The following is a 16,961-nucleotide window of genomic DNA, read 5'->3' as shown; positions in this document are numbered from 1 at the left end:
GCAACCAATAAGTGATCAGTTGATACAGTTTATGTAGAAAATTTAATAACCTAATTAATTTTGTATGTCTATGTCATGTAACAAAATTGTTAATCTGCTGAATTTGTATGTGCCCCCATTCTTAAAGCATTGCTGCGTTTTGTTTAAACTTGAGCCAATAAAAATCTGGGGGGAATTCACTGGATACAGTTTCATTGCTTATGAAACAGTAATATGGATTGATGATCTGCTATCATGTACTATTAGTTCAACATTTATGTCCCCCATCTACCTACTCAAACTCAGACCTGGAATGCATTTTCAAGCAGCAGAATGCAACCAACTGAAAAGTAATTCATATCAGCATTCATTTCTTGCCAAGATGCACAACAGCACTCTGCACTGGGATGGTTCTGTACAATTTGCATGTACCATATGACCGCTGCACAAGAATTTTGCACATTGGTGGCTACTGCATTATGTACTCACAGTAGGTAATCTGTGCTGTGCCCAAGTACATTTGATCCACAAAGTCCAATACATTTGACTAGTGTGATTGCTGAGCCACCTGGCCTACTTGAGGTTGGACAAGGGCACGGTATGCATCTGGTGTGATCACTAACCGTTCCCAAGCACAGATTTCGAATGCTATGACTTTCACTTTTCAATTCACTCAAGAACATTTGGATTAATAATGGGCCCGGTTCTCACCTTATTGGTAAATGAGAGTTGCAGTCTTTGAATAAAGCTGCAAATTTTGCCCTCAAAAAAAATAAATAAAAAAAGGGGGTGTGCAGCATGATCTACTGAAAATTGCTGCACTACATACTTGATAAATCTGTATGGCATGTGAGAGGGCTGTGCGTCACTGTTTTTCATGCTAGGAGAGAGTGGTTTTCTTCAACACAAAATGTTTGCATTGTGATGACAAGTATACTCAGGCCTAGAACATTTAGTGCAATGTGAGTGTGGGCCAGTGGGGGGCAATCGAAGGCGAAGTACTCTTTCATGGATGCAGTATGTGCACAGTGCAGTCTTCAAAATGCAATGACTTCCTGAGAAGTATTGTAAAGTTAAAATTTTCATATATTTAATTTTCACTCAGTTCTCTCTTCATACAAGTACATCACTACTGTACGAAGAAAATTCACTACAACGATTTTGAAAATATTTGTACAAAGTGAAAAACAGGTCGATGTTAAACAATACATGATACGATACATTTTCAATACAGCAAAAATAAGTATTACCTGAATATATGCCTTCGGTTTCTATTTTCAACTTAATACATTCAACTTTATAAAAAGTACAAGTGAAAATGAGTGTTACCATGAGTATTCAGACTCTTAGTAGCATATAATGAAACAAAAGCAATCTATCAGAATGTAACAAAGTTAAACATGGCTAAGCTTTCTTTGGTGTGACTGAATGGCAGTCTGAAACACAGGGCTTTTTGCATTAGGCTAGTTGTGCTGCAAGAGTCACATAGTTCTCTTAAGATGCTCTTCTCTTAAAAATGCTTCAGATGCATTTTTGAATCCTGTGTTCTCCATTACCAAATATACACACTGGCTGCAGTCATTTCTTTAGCCCAGATTGAATCAACAAGGAAGTACTGCCTGAAAGCAGCAGTGTTTGCGCTCTTGCACCATATATGTTTACAGTATTCGCACTGGTGGAAGCAGAAATGCTCCAACACACCAGGTTCGAGGGAATATTCCAGTTCTTGCTTGCTGCTGAATGTAGGAGTTAAATATGCTGATAGACCAGTATGTTCACCTGTTGGCTCATGAAAGAGTATTTGGAGAAGCACAGCCTCTGCTCTGAGTGTGTGCGTGTTCACTGCTTCAGATGGGTTAAATGCGGAGGATGAATTTCACTGTGCTTGAAGTGTGCATGTAACGAATAAAGGTTTCTTCTTCTCTGATTTGAGTCAAGTATATTATTTATCAAATATATTATTTATTAATATATATCTGACTTATTCAGAGAGGGCGTGATTAAGTTTATATTTTACTTCATGTAATATTCGTAGAATTTTATGACAAAACAGTCAACTTTTATGCAGCTTGTTGAAAATATTTAGTTCATAGGTGTATCGGATTGAGAGCTTCATATCTGAAATGAAACGCCATAGCATTACACTCCAAGTATTCTGACCAGCTGCTTCATTGTTCTGGGGTTCAGAAGAGGTAATATGCTCCTTTTCCCTGGGCTTTTAGTTTATGTGCTCATGTTGTCCAAAGATTTTTATATTTGCATACAGGTGCATGTACAGTTGCTCTTTTTTTTTTTGGAAATTGCTCCTAAAGAGGAATCAGACTTGTAAAGGTCCTTGTTCTGTGGTTCTGAATGAGTTGCTTTGACATTCCCAAGGAATATCTCAATAAGAAGGGCCCTTTAACAGCTACAGGTATGCTCTACAACTTTCTGTAAATTTCTAGACTGTTCAGAGAGACTAAATGTCTGTCTATGTAAACTTTTGATTTTCATTGGAATCGCCCTCAGTCTACAGCTGAATTTCTTAACGCTACATGGCCTCAAACTATCCATTTGCAAGGCCCAATTTTCAGTGTTTTCTCACTATTGTGGGATGGATTGTGTGACAGAACACCACAATCCCCCCAGTGTAAGACTAAAATGAACCCCATATCCTCAAATTGTGTTGTAAAAGATTGTTTTTGACTTTAAACCCCTTTAGTTTTTGCACAATTTGTTATAGATTTCATTTAAAATGGATGAAATTCCTTTTTTTTTGCGATTAAGCTGAAAAAGTGAGAAATGTCCAGTAATTTCTGCAAATTTATTTAAAAAAGTAAAACAACTGAACTCTCATGATTCACTTAGAATTAATATGTTTTAACATGATTTTCAACATGTTCTAATTGAAAACGTACATGTCTACATATATGCATGGTTAATTTTTTTTAATACAAACATCCAAAAATACTATTTAAATGTAAAAACAGCCTTCTAGTGTTGGTTTCAACTTTCCATATGGTATGAATGTTTCATATACCGCCGTACCATAGCACAACTGAAACAGCAGCTGTAATACTTCAACAGGCAGCAAATTACACAATGTTTGCCGCTAGAAGCACGACAGAGCAGTGGTCAGAGTGTATTGAGAGGGGACTCTTATTAACTGTGTTTAGTATAAACACACAGGCGATTATAGAAACTCGCATTCACCGGCTGGTCTAGAAATTCGGACCATTTCTCAATAATCGCCTCGAGCGACTTGGCAAACTGGCTGCCAATCACTTCGTCACAGTGAGTAACAAAGAACTACAAATTATGAAAGACAATGCTGTTCTTAAAAGCAATAAAAGCTGCTACTAAGTTTGGTCTAAAACTATTCAAAGGTAAGGTAAAATTGTGATTTATTGTATCTATTTCAAAACAAAGAATGAGTCAGCGTAGATGAGTGACAAGCCTGTGCGTACCTTTATTACATTCGCATGTTGCTTTTGAAGACTGAAATATAAGTTTTTTTTAATACAATTTAAGATAATCACCTGTGTATTTATACTAAAACACATCCACCTCAGGCTCAGAGAACTTCGGTGAATAATAACCTTCAGAGAATAACTGTTAAGTACCCTTCTTACTAACAGCTTTAACACATCAATTAATTACCCACAACTTACTCGTCATGTAATTCCCCTTGCTCCAAATACCACGTGCTGCAATTCACTTCTGGGTTGCTCTTTGTTTGGTTTCATGTTCACATGTGCTTGTGTTTATGTCAAGTTTCCACCCGTCTCACCACTGGCTTGCTCTCAATTGTGTCATCACAGTCACCCGTTTCTGTTTAACACATTAGTTTGTCTGTTTATACCCTGTCCTCCAGTCTGTCTTTTATGAAAACAAAGAGCAACCCAGAAACGTTTGCTGTAGTGAATTGCAGCACATGATGCTTGGAGCAAGGGGGGTGGGAAGTGTGCAATAGAATATTTGAAAAATCCCTTTTTGAATACTTAAACACTGCATTTTACATCTATTTAGTGTTTATATCTGTTTTATGCACACCAATTTCTTCACATAGTGTGTCATTTTGTGGGGGCCAAGCAAACTCAATAGTAATCAAAACCATCACAGACATGATGAAATTAAATTTTTTTCATATTCTATGTACTCGATAGTAGAATAAGCCACAAACCTATATAAAAAGGTATAGTCATAAAAATAAATACCATGATACAAATTGTTGGTCATACCACTCAGAACTACAGCAGAGTTAAAAAGGCAGTATTTCAGTAAGGATGGAGCTAAGAAAAGAATGGTTCAAACACTTCAAGATGGCGGCACGCACACGCAGCGGCTCCTCTCTGTCCCGACAGAACGGTGTTTTCGTATTTTAACAGTGTGCATCTGTTCATCTTTGTTGTGTCCATCAGTCTCAAGGCGCACATACTCCCATGATTTTCTGCTCGACATCCGCAGAACTATATTCACAGATATAAATCCAGCGGACGCGAAAGTGCTATGCGGCTACGGTTTGCTCCGGAGGCCTGCTCAATCACCGACCCCCACTCCTGCATCCAGCCCGCAGTGGAAGCGCCACAGGCGGAAGCAGAAGACGGGAAAGCGCGGCGGTATCCGAGCTAGGCTAGCGGCTATCCCTCACCAGCCGGCTATCCCTACCATCACTCTGGCCAATGTATGCTCGCTGGACAACAAGCTGGATTATATCCACCTGCTCCGCTCATCTTTTAAGTCTGAGTGAGTGCTGTGAACTTGTGTTTGTGGAAACATGGCTTAATGACAGCGTCCCGGACTGTGCCATTCAGCTAGCCCGGGTAACATGCTACCGGTCAGACAGAGCACTAGTCGGGGTGGGGGGACGACTCGCGGCAGAGGACTCTGTGTTTACATCAGTGATGCCTGGTGCCGTGATGCTGTCATGGTCTGCAAACACTGCTCACCACTGGTGGAGTTTATAATTAAGTGCCGGCCGTTCTATCTGCCGAGGGAATTTATAGCCATATTGCTGGTAGCATTATACATCCCTCCCAGCTCCAATAACAACAGGAGTGAAGCACTGAATGAACTCTATCAGCACATCAGTGAGCAGCAGACAGCCCACCCAGATGCTTTTCTCATCCTGGCTGGGGATTTCAAATCATGCAAACCCCAAAAGCATGTTTCCAAAACTCTATGGACATATCAACTTTCCCACACATGGAAACAATACTCTGGACAATGTTTACACCATGCATAAAGACGCCTACAAAGCCATACTCCTCCCCCACCTTGGGGCCTCAGATCACTCCACTGTTATGCTAATGCCAGCATACAGGCCGCTGGTTAAAGTCACCAAACCAGCTACAAAACAGATACGTGTGTGGCCAGAGGGGTCCTCAGAGGCACTCCAGGACTGTTTTTCCACCACTGACTGGAGCATGTTCAGACAGGCGGCCACCTACAACAACTCCACAGATCTCCAGGAGTACACGGAGACCGTCACTGCCTACACGAGGAAGTGTATGGACAACGTTACGGTCACCAGAACCATCTCCATTCGGGCCAATCAGAAACCATGGCTGACAGGGGAAGTCCACAGGCTCCTGTGGGCTCGGAACGCCGCCTTCAGAGCAGGGGACGAAGTGGGCCTGAGGACAGCTAGGGCCAATCTGTCATGAAGCATCAGGGTGGCCAAGAGACAGTATTCCAGGTACATTGCTGACCATTTCAACGACAGCAGACACACCAGGAACCTGTGGCGGGGGATTCAGACCATCACAGACTACAAGCCCTCGCCGCAGACCTGTGACAACTCCACGTCTCTGCTGAATCAGTTGAACGACTTCTTCGCTCGCTTTGAGGCAGACAACAGCACCACGGCACAGAAGACCCCACCCACCTCCCGGCGACCAGGTGTTGACGCTGTCCCCAGACAGCGTGAGGAGAGCTCTCAGGACGACAAATGCACGAAAAGCCCCGGGTCCTGATAACATTCCTGGTCGTGTCCTGAGAGACTGTGCCGAGGAGCTCACAGATGTCTTTACAGACATCTTCAACATCTCGTTGAGCCAGGCTGTTGTCCCCACGTGCCTCAAAACCACCACCATCATCATCCCGGTCCCAAAGAAGCCATCTCCCTCCTGCTTCAGTGACTACCGCCCTGTCGCACTCACTCCCATCCTCATGAAGTGCTTCGAGCGGCTAGTCATGTGGCATATCAAGTCTGCCCTCCCCCCCCGCCCTGGACCCTTTTCAGTTTGCATATCAGTCCAACTGTTCGACCGATGATGCCATCTCCACTGCCCTCCACTCAGCCCTCACCCACCTGGAGAAAAAAGACTCGTATGTCAGAATGCTGTTCATAGACTTTAGCTCAGCATTCAACAATTATTCCTCAGCAGCTCATTCATAAACTGGATCAGCTGGGACTCAACACCTCCCTGTGCAACTGGCTGCTGGACTTCCTGACGGGGAGACCACAGGCTGTACGGGTCGGCAGCAACTCCTCCAGCACCATCACATTGAACACGGGGGGCCCCCCCCAAGGATGTGTGCTAAGCCCCCTCCTCTTCACTCTGCTGACCTACGACTGCACACCAACATTCAGCTCCAATCTCTTCATTAAGTTTGCGGATGACACGACTGTGGTGGGTCTCATCAACAACGGCAATGAGACAATCTACAGGAGTGAGGTGAGCTGCTTGACCATGTGGTGCAAGGACAACAATCTCCGTCTGAAAGTGGAGAAGATGAAGGAGATTGTTGTGGACTTCAGGAGAGAGCACACCCAGCATGCTCCACTATCTATCGATGGTGCTGCAGTGGAGAGGGTGAGCAGCACCAAGTTTCTGGGTGTGCACATCTCTGAAGACCTGTCCTGGAGCAACAACACCGCATCACTGGCCAAAAAAGCCCAACAGCATCTGCACTTCCTCCGCAAACTGAGGAGAGCAAGAGCCCCGGCCCCCATCATGCACACTTTCTACAGAGGCACCATCGAGAACATCCTGACCAGCTGCATCACCGTGTGGTACGGCATCTGCACCGTGTCCTGCTGCAAGACTCTGCAGTGCATCGTGAGAGCAGCTGAGAGGATTATTGGTGTCTCTCTCCCTTCTCTAATGGATATTTATAACTCCCGCCTCACCCGCAAAGCCATTAGAATTGCAGGTGACCCCCACCCACCCATCTCACAACCTCTTCAGTCTGCTGCCATCGGGGAGGAGACTGCGGAGTCTCCGGGCCAAAACCAGCAGGCTCAAGAACAGTTTCTTTCACCAGGCGGTCAGGAGGCTCAACTCCCTCCCTGTTCTGCCCCTCCTCACCCCTCTGCCACAGATTCTGCTCGCACACCCCCCTGCCCCCCCTTCAGCATCTGACATGTCATCCTCACAGTCTCCCCCCCCCCCCAAACGCGCGCACACATACACCTCATCGTTCATTAACACACTGAACTCAGGGACCGCACATCTTACTTTACCTCGCTCATTTGCACTATTCCGCACTACCTCACCTTAACAGCTGCTAGTTTGTTTATACTGCTTATTTCATGTTTACCTGCTATACCTCAAGTGCCCTTGACTGTTTGTTTATTTGCACCAATTTACGTGTGTGTGAAGTGTTTAGTCTATGTCTAGTTCTTATCTAGAGTGTTTATACTATTTATATTGTTTGAGTTCTTAGTCTGTCTAGTTCTTATCTAGTGTTTACTGTTTACATTGTTTGAATGTTTAGTCTATGTCTAGTTCTTATCTAGAGTGTTTATACTGTTTATATTGTTTGTTTTTTCAATTATTCTATTTTTATTTATTGCATTGCCTGTTTTCACCGTGGGTCAGAGAGGACTGAAATTTCATCTGTGCTGTATGTCGAGCATGTATAGCATATTTGACAATAAAGCTGACTTGACTTCAGAGATCCAGAATTTGTACAGGTTTGAAAAGTCAGACAAACAAGTTTATGTAAAATATAATGCTGCATTACATCCTAAATCACTGGTGGAAATTACATCATTTTCAACCTCAGCACATTAAAGAAACGTAGTTGGAAATTTCGTATTTTGTCAGCAACAAGCTAGGCAGCTAACTCGGATGAGTGATGTACATTTCCTTTCACAACCAGAAAACTATACAGTCAGTGTTTCAGATTTAACAAATCAATATGCATGTTAATTAAACTAAAACTAATGTTTGAATTATACTGTATGTACATTCACGTCACTCCGTAGACGGGGAAGGAACTCTGATTTGAAAAGAATACCTCAAGGCATTTCACGTCACGAAAGACATGGTCTCCATTTAATCTTGAGAAAGAAAGGTTCGCTAAATTTGTGCAAAAATAGTAACAGTACCATCTTTAGCAAATAGTGCAAAATGATTTTTTAAAAATATCCTTTTAAAGAATGAATGTTTAAAGAGCCACTGAACTATTTGCTGTAGTCCATATAAAGTCAATTCTCCTAAAAAATTAAATTGCATCATTTTTCAAATGCATTATTTAAGTACAAAAAAATGTAATTGAGAATTTCTCATGAAATTGAAAAAAGTTTGGGGTTTTTTTTTGCAATATTGCCCAGCCCTGATTTAAACTCTTTATTCAGTGCTTTAAAGAGGCACTTGGCAGCAACCAAGCCTCTGTGAAGCTCTACAAGCTTTGCACCCCCTGGATTTGGGCAGTTTCTCCCATTTTTCCTGGTAGTTCTATTCTAACTCAATAAGATTCAAGTCTGGGCTTTGGCTGGGCCACTCAAAGACATTCATACATTTGTCTTGAAGCTACTCCAATGTAGTCTTGTTTGTATTGGGTCATTTTCATGCTGAAAAATGAAGCTCTGCCTAAGTCAGAGGTTGTATGCATTCAGAGACAGGTTTTCTTCAAGGACTTCTGCACTTGGTTGCATTCATCCTTCCCTCAACTATGCTCAGCGCCCCATCCCTACCACTGAAAAACACCCTCATAACATGATGCTGTTGGCACCATGCTTCACCACAGGGATAGTATTAGCCAGTTGATGAGTAGTACCTGGTTTTGCCAGATGTGGCGCTTGTTGTTCAGGCCAAAGAGTTTTGCGTCTGTCTCCTGAGACCATAATTCCCCCCCCACACACACACACTGAGTCCCTTAAGTGTCACTGTGCCCTTTACTTAAGAGTGACTTTCATCTAGGCTTTACAGTAGAGTTACCATACAGGCCTGATAGAGAATTTCTGAGATAGTTATCCTTCTGGCAGGTTCTCCCATCTCTGCAGAAGACTTCTGAAGTGCTATTAGTGTGGCCATTGGGTTCTTTATTATCTCCCTGCCCAAGGCCCATCTAGTCTAGTGACTGAGATTGGCCAGATGGCCAGCCCCGATGGGACCGAATTTCTTCCATTTCACACTGATGGAGCCCACTGCGCTCATGTGAACACTTAAAGCTTTAGAAATGGTTTTATACCCTTGCCCAGATCTAGGTCTCAACACAATTTGATTGCAGAGAGTTTCTTGGACTAAATGACTTTTGGTCTGAAATACACTGAATTGTGGGACCTGATAGACACAGGTGTGTCTAAATTTTGCCCAAACTGAATTTAATACAAGTGGACTCTATGCAAATTCGAGACTTCTCAAGTTAATCAAAGCAAACAAGATGGGTCTGAATATTTACCAAAATGAGAGCAAACTCAGACAAGGATCTGAATACTTATCAAAATTAGATTTTATGTATTTAATTTTTGAAATACTTCCAAGTACATGTTTTCAGCTTGCCTTTAGACCAATCAGGGTGCGGGTTGTAGAAACATTACACTGCTACAGGCACGACAGTCTCATTCATTTTGTGTCTCAAAACCCAGCTCTGTTTGACAACAGCAACAAAAGCTATAAAGATGACAAAAAAAGAATGTCAGGGGTGGGGGGTGAAAATGGTAGGTGTACAGTCCATGGTTCATAGTCTACTTTGTGATGTTAAGTGCAAAAGCACCTCAAGCTTTATTGCACACGGACAATCAATATGGTGCCAAGAACGTGACATCAAGTCGTTGACAGCCAGGCACCAGAGGTTAAGTGTAGCCGATATAAACATACTTGTTAGCCTGGATTTGGTCAGATAGATTAATGTTTAAGTCTGTATAGGCAGCGGGGAAACTGTATGAACTTCTGAAAAAGGACTACCTGCATCTGGGAAATTATTTCAGCAGTGAATCATCAGGTGATTCTTATGAGAAAATTGATGGTGCTTTGCAAGTGCAAAGTCGATACTGTAGGTCAAAGGGTTTGGCAGCTATCTGGTGCTGATATGGGAAGTGTGTCAAGCAGAAAACTGATCCTGAATGTGTTTAGTGTAAAGAGCACAAACTTCTATGCGATACAATACAGGCACAGTCACTGAACTGCTTCACGGATAAACCTGGTATGGAAACGTATGTCACGCATAAGCCTGCATTAGAAATGGACCATCAGGGTCCTCCAGAAAATCTGAAGTAGCCAGCTTTTTTTTTTTAAAGTAGTAGGCGGCTTTGGAATTTGCCCCGGCAAAGCTGCTGTGGCACGCCAATAGCGTGCTAATGTTAGAGGGGCATGCCCCCCCAATATTTAAATTTTTTTTTTTTTTAATTTACATGCCTTCTGGTGCATTCTCAGTGTACAAGTTACTAACCATTTCCCTGTAAAATACTTGCAAAATATGTATGAAATTTCCCTCCAGATGTGTGCACGCTTGGCTCTCTCAGTTACCCTCTGTAGTATGCTGCCTGGCTCAGTAACGTAACTACATACGCTACAGCATGGTCACATTGTCCAACTCAGCCAATCATGCAAGAATTGATCGACAAATATGATGTCGTGTCTGGTCTTGCTAGACCTGAATCAAAATTTCATGGTGGAATAATTGGATTTTCAACAAGTTACAGATAGGAGAGACAATATAAATTACTTAAACATTGAAAGGCAAGTGCCCCCCCCCCTTTTTTTCTGGGATTGAGTAGCCAGCACATACCGTCTGTGTAGGCAGAGAAAACTGCCAGCTGCCAATGCCTGTAGACATAGACGGGCCATGATAGCCAGGCAAATAAGAGGACCAGCAGCAGATGGGGAACTCACAAATCGGTAAGCAGCTTATTATATACAGAAACTCAATGTATGCGCATGTTTATGTATGCGCACACGTACATACTAGCTATAAAGCCAATTACATATAAATGCATAATTTTATTGAATGTGTGAATTCAGGTATAGACATACAATGTGCCACAATAAATTTATATGGTTTAATATAGGATAGTGATAGCTCAAAGCTGAATGAGTGTTTATAGCAGAGCGCAGCAAAGCATGGCGCACCGGACAACAAAATCTGTATCTGTAATTATATTTGATGGGTTTTTATCCAGTGCTTTTTTTTTAAATTTGCTTTTTTTTTTAAATGTATGATTACTTACGAACACGTTTTACACTCATCGGGAGCTTTAAAAAAAAAAAAAAAAAAGCAGCTTTGAATGTTGATACTATTCTAGCTAATCGGCTTGCATGGTCCGAATCCCTTTTCCGTGGATGGTGCTGAAATATTGTTAGCACAGTATCGAGTTTGAGTCTTGAGCTATACAGGTCGCATTAGAGCTCAGCCTGGAGATTCTTTTCAAAGCAATCAGGCTCAAAATGACCCTCACAAACAGAATTTCTACCAAAGAGTCGTCTTTCTAAACTGTGACCTGTTCAAGTTGTGCAGTCACCCATTTAGCAAGTTGTGCTGCTCGGTCATCTGCAATGGAAAAAAAAAACACAAAATGCTTTCCCTTATCATCACATTTATTATTTTTACAACCATAGGCTTTGCCCTCCACCATTTTTCAACAATGTTTTGTACATCTGGCTACATCACCGTGTCAGGAGCAGCGAGCCAATCAAGGTACAGGAAACCCATCAACAATTCTACATCATGCTGACCTTTGACACCGCCCACAAAACGGCAATATGGCTGCACCCTTAAATGGAACTAAAGTGAGCAGGAATACAAAAGAATTTTAAAGAACTGCTTTATGTGACAAGACAGAACTGTCAAAATGCATTTGTGCAAAATGTGTAATATTTCCAGCCTATGTTGATTTTTCACTGCAGGTACCTTTTAACAATGAGTTCCATTCCTGTTCATGGCGTGACATCAAATCAAGATGGCTGCGCACAGCATAAGAAATAAACCGAGTAGCACTTCTTACTTTTACTGTATATACATAATCATTTGCTTTAGATCAGTCAACGTACAGACATATTCGCTTGTTAAAATCTGAAACAATGACTACACAGATCACTATCTGACGAAGAAAATAGAGATCAGTCATGACATTTTGCTGGCTAGGCCTGTTGCTAACAAAAGACGCATATGGAGGCGCCCATGTCCCCCCTTTGGCAAATCCGCCGAGGTCAAAAATGACGTCATTCCGACCTACGAATTACCATTTACGAATCGAGTAGCATGCAACATAATTATCTATTGTGCTTGTGTATCATGCATTTGGGAAAAAAAAACGTTTTCGATTCTGTCTTTTGCGAGTTGATTCACTTGATTCACTTAAAGGAATTGATTCGTTCAAAAGGAATGAATCGTGAATCACACCACTAGGTGGTAAATGTATGGAAATAAGCTTCCCTCGCAAACGAGGAACTATTTCATGATGTATTCCAAATCGACATGTACAATGCAACAGCACTCTCGTGCATAAATATCAAGTTATGTGCACGGCGGCTTTTCCGTTCGCGAACGAATCTCAAATAATGTGGCGCGCGCGCTCACCGTGGGCCTGCACAGTAGGCCTTCTAGCACAGATGGCGCATACTGGGAACATGTCTCTGCCGAGAAAAAAACAATTCGGGCTCTGGTGAGCACTGTTAGAAGCACGAAACATCTAGTACTCAATAAATACCAGCAACGTCTTGAAAGTCAGACAATATGTTAGTTAGCTAGCAAAATGTGTCATTACTTAATGTAAAGTAACAAGAAACCTGACAATTATCTTGATTAGTTTACCATTGCTAACGAACTATTCGTGCATTTGAAAACAAAATATTACTCGTGAGCATTTAGGACTTACTTGAGTCATAAAACATTGAGGCCACGGACATCACATTCACACAATGGTTAGTCTGAGCTTAGCGCCAGGCATTGTCAGGAGAGTGCGCCGTCTTGGTAAGCAATGGAAGGACCACCAGCTGGACTGGGCTGGGCGTTCTGAGAGAAACCGGAAGTGGGCGTATTCACAATAAAAGCCCAACTTGGTAACCCCGTGGAAAAGGTAAAATATGACTCTAGCTTGAATAAAACAGTGACAGATGATGAATAAATGAATCCACACATTCTGGAAGCACTTGAATGTGATGTGTTCCACAGTATAGTGGGAAAAACATGAATAGTTACAACTATATGGTATGGACACGAGTGTTTTACTGGGAAATGCACCACTTGTATTTTTCATACGAGATACATGCGGGACATGGAGAACCAAAACCGTGACATAATTAAATAACGTTGGCTGGCAGATATATTCCATTCAGCTAGCATGATATTGAACGAGTCAAAGAGGAGTTCAATATCATGCTAGCTGAATGGAATATATCAGACGTACCAGGAAAAAAAGCCATCCAATATTATTATTTATACATACGGTACACATACCGGGCGGCACAGTGGTGTAGTGGTTAGCGCTGTCGCCTCACAGCAAGAAGGTCCGGGTTCGAGCGCCGTGGCCGGCGAGGGCCTTTCGGTGTGGAGTTTGCATGTTCTCCCCGTGTCCGCGTGGGTTTCCTCCGGGTGCTCCAGTTTCCCCCACAGTCCAAAGACATGCAGGTTAGGTTAACTGGTGACTCTAAATTGAATGTAGGTGTGAATGTGAGTGTGAATGGTTGTTTGTGTCTATGTGTCAGCCCTGTGAGGACCTGGCGACTTGTCCAGAGTGTACCCCACCTTTCGCCCGTAGCCAGCTGGGATAGGCTCCAGCTTGCCTGCAACCCTGTAGAACAGGATAAAATGGCTAGAGATAACAAGATGAGACATACACATACCTGGCAGGTGTTCGACGCATCTTTCTCTTTCAAAATTCTCTCTAAATCTTTCATATTTAACAAAGCAAACTTGGCAGCTATGTTTGTTTACAAATTGTCACAGTTGCTCGCCAGTGTGGAAGTTTTACATCTCCGGAGTGGGACGTCGTGTTGTCTTGACAGCCATGCAATATCGTAAACCATATTCAACGCTCATTCTCCATTGGGTAGAGTCAGGGCCGTTGACAGCTTTGGCTGGGCCCGGGACAAAATAATCTGAGTGGGCCCCCCCCCCCAAATAATCTGGGTGCCCCCCACACACACACACACATCGCCACACAGCAAAGTTACAAGTAGGCCTAGGCCTAAAGTTTGACACACTTTCACATTTTTTAAATTGTTAATAAATAATAGTAATATTTATTTTATTATTATTATTATTAGCCTATCACACTCCCAACCAGAGACACGAAAGTAGGAATTCCATCGCTCTTCTCCCAACCACGTTACGTCATCTTCCCAGGGGGCTGAAATTCCATTTATTACGGATAAACCAAAATGATTGTTTACGGGATGGAACTGGGCCTCAATGAGAACGGAGTTATGGCTTTCCCAAAATTTGAACATAGAAGCATAACCACTAGTGATGTGTACAGTGAGTTTTTCAGTGTATTTTTTTGTCGTTTTTCATAAACGTCCTTTCCGTACTCGATTTAGAATGTTACAAAAAAATTGACACCCTCCCAACCACGTAACATTAGCCTATCTGACCTGGGGGCTGACACGTTTATTACGGATAAACCAAAAGGATTACAATGTTCCCTGGATATAGAACTGGACCGAGAAGATTTCAAAATCTTAACATGTAAGCAACAACAATAAAACAGAGGTTGTTTTATTCATTTAGGGCTTATTAGGCTACTTTCATTAATTGCGCTTTTCATACAGGCCTATCATTTTTCACTTGAGCAAGGGAATTGTTTGAAGAGTATCCAGTCTAAGCGAAAGTTTGTTTTGCAACAGACTAACCTCAAAACACCCCATTTATAGCCCATTCGTTACATTAAACTCTCTCTAGCTGGCAATTTCACATGCCGTCGTATCTACACGGGATGATTTCCAACAAAATAAGGTTTAATTAACAAGAGGCAGCGTTCCACGGGCTTTCAGCTAACCGGAGTCCAGCTCAGCAAGCGTGCCTAAAACATTTGGATATGATTGCGGGCCAATGTGCTATTCTTTGCTTCATTGAGATATATGCAACACAGTGTTATTAAACCGATATGTTTATGAAATAATTCAATGCCCTATGCATTTCAGTGTTCACTCAGTGTACCCCGCTATCCCCTACTTTATAATTATGAATGGCGCGTCGCGCGTGCTGGGGTTACATTACGGGGCTGGAAAAAAGTTGTGTGTCTTACCTGGCTCAGCTGCCCCACTGCATCATCTGAATCTTTTCTAAAATATCTATGCAGTGAGCCCCTGAGGCTCTTGGCTTCATCTCTTTTTCTCTTTTCTTTTCTCCTGACTTGTGCATGTTGGCAAACGGGCTCGCACGCTTATTGTCGAAGCGTTATGATGGAATAGTGCCGTGTTATTTGGTGCCTTAATCAAAGACCAAACCATTTCTGCATTAGGGGTGGTAGGTGGGTTCTTGAATCTATTTTCGAAGACAATAAAGGCAAAAGAACCAGAAATCATTCATTGAATGCAAATATAGCACATTTTTCTCCCCCAAATCAACACATTTTGAAATGAAACAGAATGATTAATGGCATCTTCATGAGGGACCAGTTCTGGGCCCCCCCTCATGCCTGGGCCCGGGACAAAATACCCGGTTGTCCCCCCCTGTCGACGGCCCTGGGTAGAGTGATGTAATACACGTAGTAGAAGCAATATGCTAACAATAGCGCATGCTATTGAACCAAATGACTGAAACCCACTAGAAGGGAATAGAATACGTGTTTTTATTCCATCGAAAAAAAATGGGTCTGTATGTATAATTAAATAATATTGGCTGCCATTGTGTGGTATATCAGATATATTCCATTCAGCTAGCATGATATTGAACCAGTTGAAGAGGAGTTCAATATGCTAGCTGAATGGAATATATTTGATATACCATGAAAAAAAAGCCAGCAATAATAATAATAATTATTATTATTATTATTTACACATTTGATGGAACAATTATAGATTTTACAAAAAGTTAAGAAAAAGGTGGTTACTCCGTTGATATATATTTTTCTCTTGTGTGAAGAATATCTAAGTTTTGGTAGCCTTTTGGGTGTCCAACATGCATTTCCCTTTCAAAATTCTCTCAATTTTCTGTATTTAATGAAGCAAACCTGGTGGCTATGTTTGTTTAAAAATTGTCACAGTTGCTCACTAGTGCAGAAGTTTTACATGTAACACGTATCTTATGGCATTTTCAATTCACTGCGGCAGTTGACTGCAGGCATTGCTGGCAAACAAAAAATGCTTCTGGGCATATGCAGCAGAAAACTCTCATTGAATATTTGCATCAGCTCGGACATGTCATGTCATCTTGACAGCCATGCAATATCGTAAATCATATTCAACGCTCATTCTCCATTGGGTAGAGTGTCATAATACATGTAAGATAAGCAATATGCTAACAATATTGTATACTATCAAACCAAACTAATGAAACCTGCTAGAAGGCAATAGAATCCATGTTTTTATTCCACTGAAAAATTGTCCTGTATGTATAATAATTCCCAAATGTTTCACTCCAAAAGACGTCACTCCCAGCATTTTCCCACTGAGTAGAAGTGCATTGTCAAAATAGCAAACCAGTTCAAAATTAAAATTCTTTTGATTATCTTGAATTGTTTTGGTGGATGTGTCCATAAAACTGTGAACATTACAGTGGCATGAATATATGAAGATTATCTTCTCATGCTGAAAAATATATCACTCATTCGCGTCGCTCACTCGTGAATATATTCACCACTCGAAGATAAACATTACATCTTTGTGCCA

The 16,961-nt window shown here is 41.8% G+C and overlaps 1 protein-coding gene across 5 annotated transcripts in view; it reads right to left on the bottom strand.

Annotated features, from left to right (window-relative positions):
• Window positions 1–13,141, bottom strand: part of im:7147486 (zinc finger protein 227) — a 32,228-nt gene extending 19,087 nt beyond the window's left edge. Inside the window, exons 1-3 of one of the 5 annotated variants that reach the window (XM_060921280.1) lie at window positions 13,007–13,141; window positions 12,040–12,092; window positions 11,865–11,913 (exon numbers count right to left, since the gene is read on the bottom strand). In XM_060921280.1, coding sequence (XP_060777263.1) covers window positions 11,865–11,913; window positions 12,040–12,079 — 89 coding nt within the window. In that variant the 5' untranslated portion in view covers window positions 12,080–12,092; window positions 13,007–13,141. Of the gene's footprint in view, window positions 1–11,629; window positions 11,680–11,799; window positions 11,914–12,039; window positions 12,093–13,006 lie in introns of those variants that run through there. The other 4 variants (XM_060921282.1, XM_060921283.1, XM_060921284.1 and 1 more) reach the window with 4 other exon arrangements.
• Window positions 13,142–16,961: the final 3,820 nt, after the last annotated feature.

Source organism: Neoarius graeffei, chromosome 5 (assembly GCF_027579695.1).
Source record: "Neoarius graeffei isolate fNeoGra1 chromosome 5, fNeoGra1.pri, whole genome shotgun sequence".
Lineage (NCBI taxonomy): Eukaryota > Metazoa > Chordata > Actinopteri > Siluriformes > Ariidae > Neoarius > Neoarius graeffei.
This window is presented reverse-complemented; position numbering and strand designations above follow the sequence as displayed.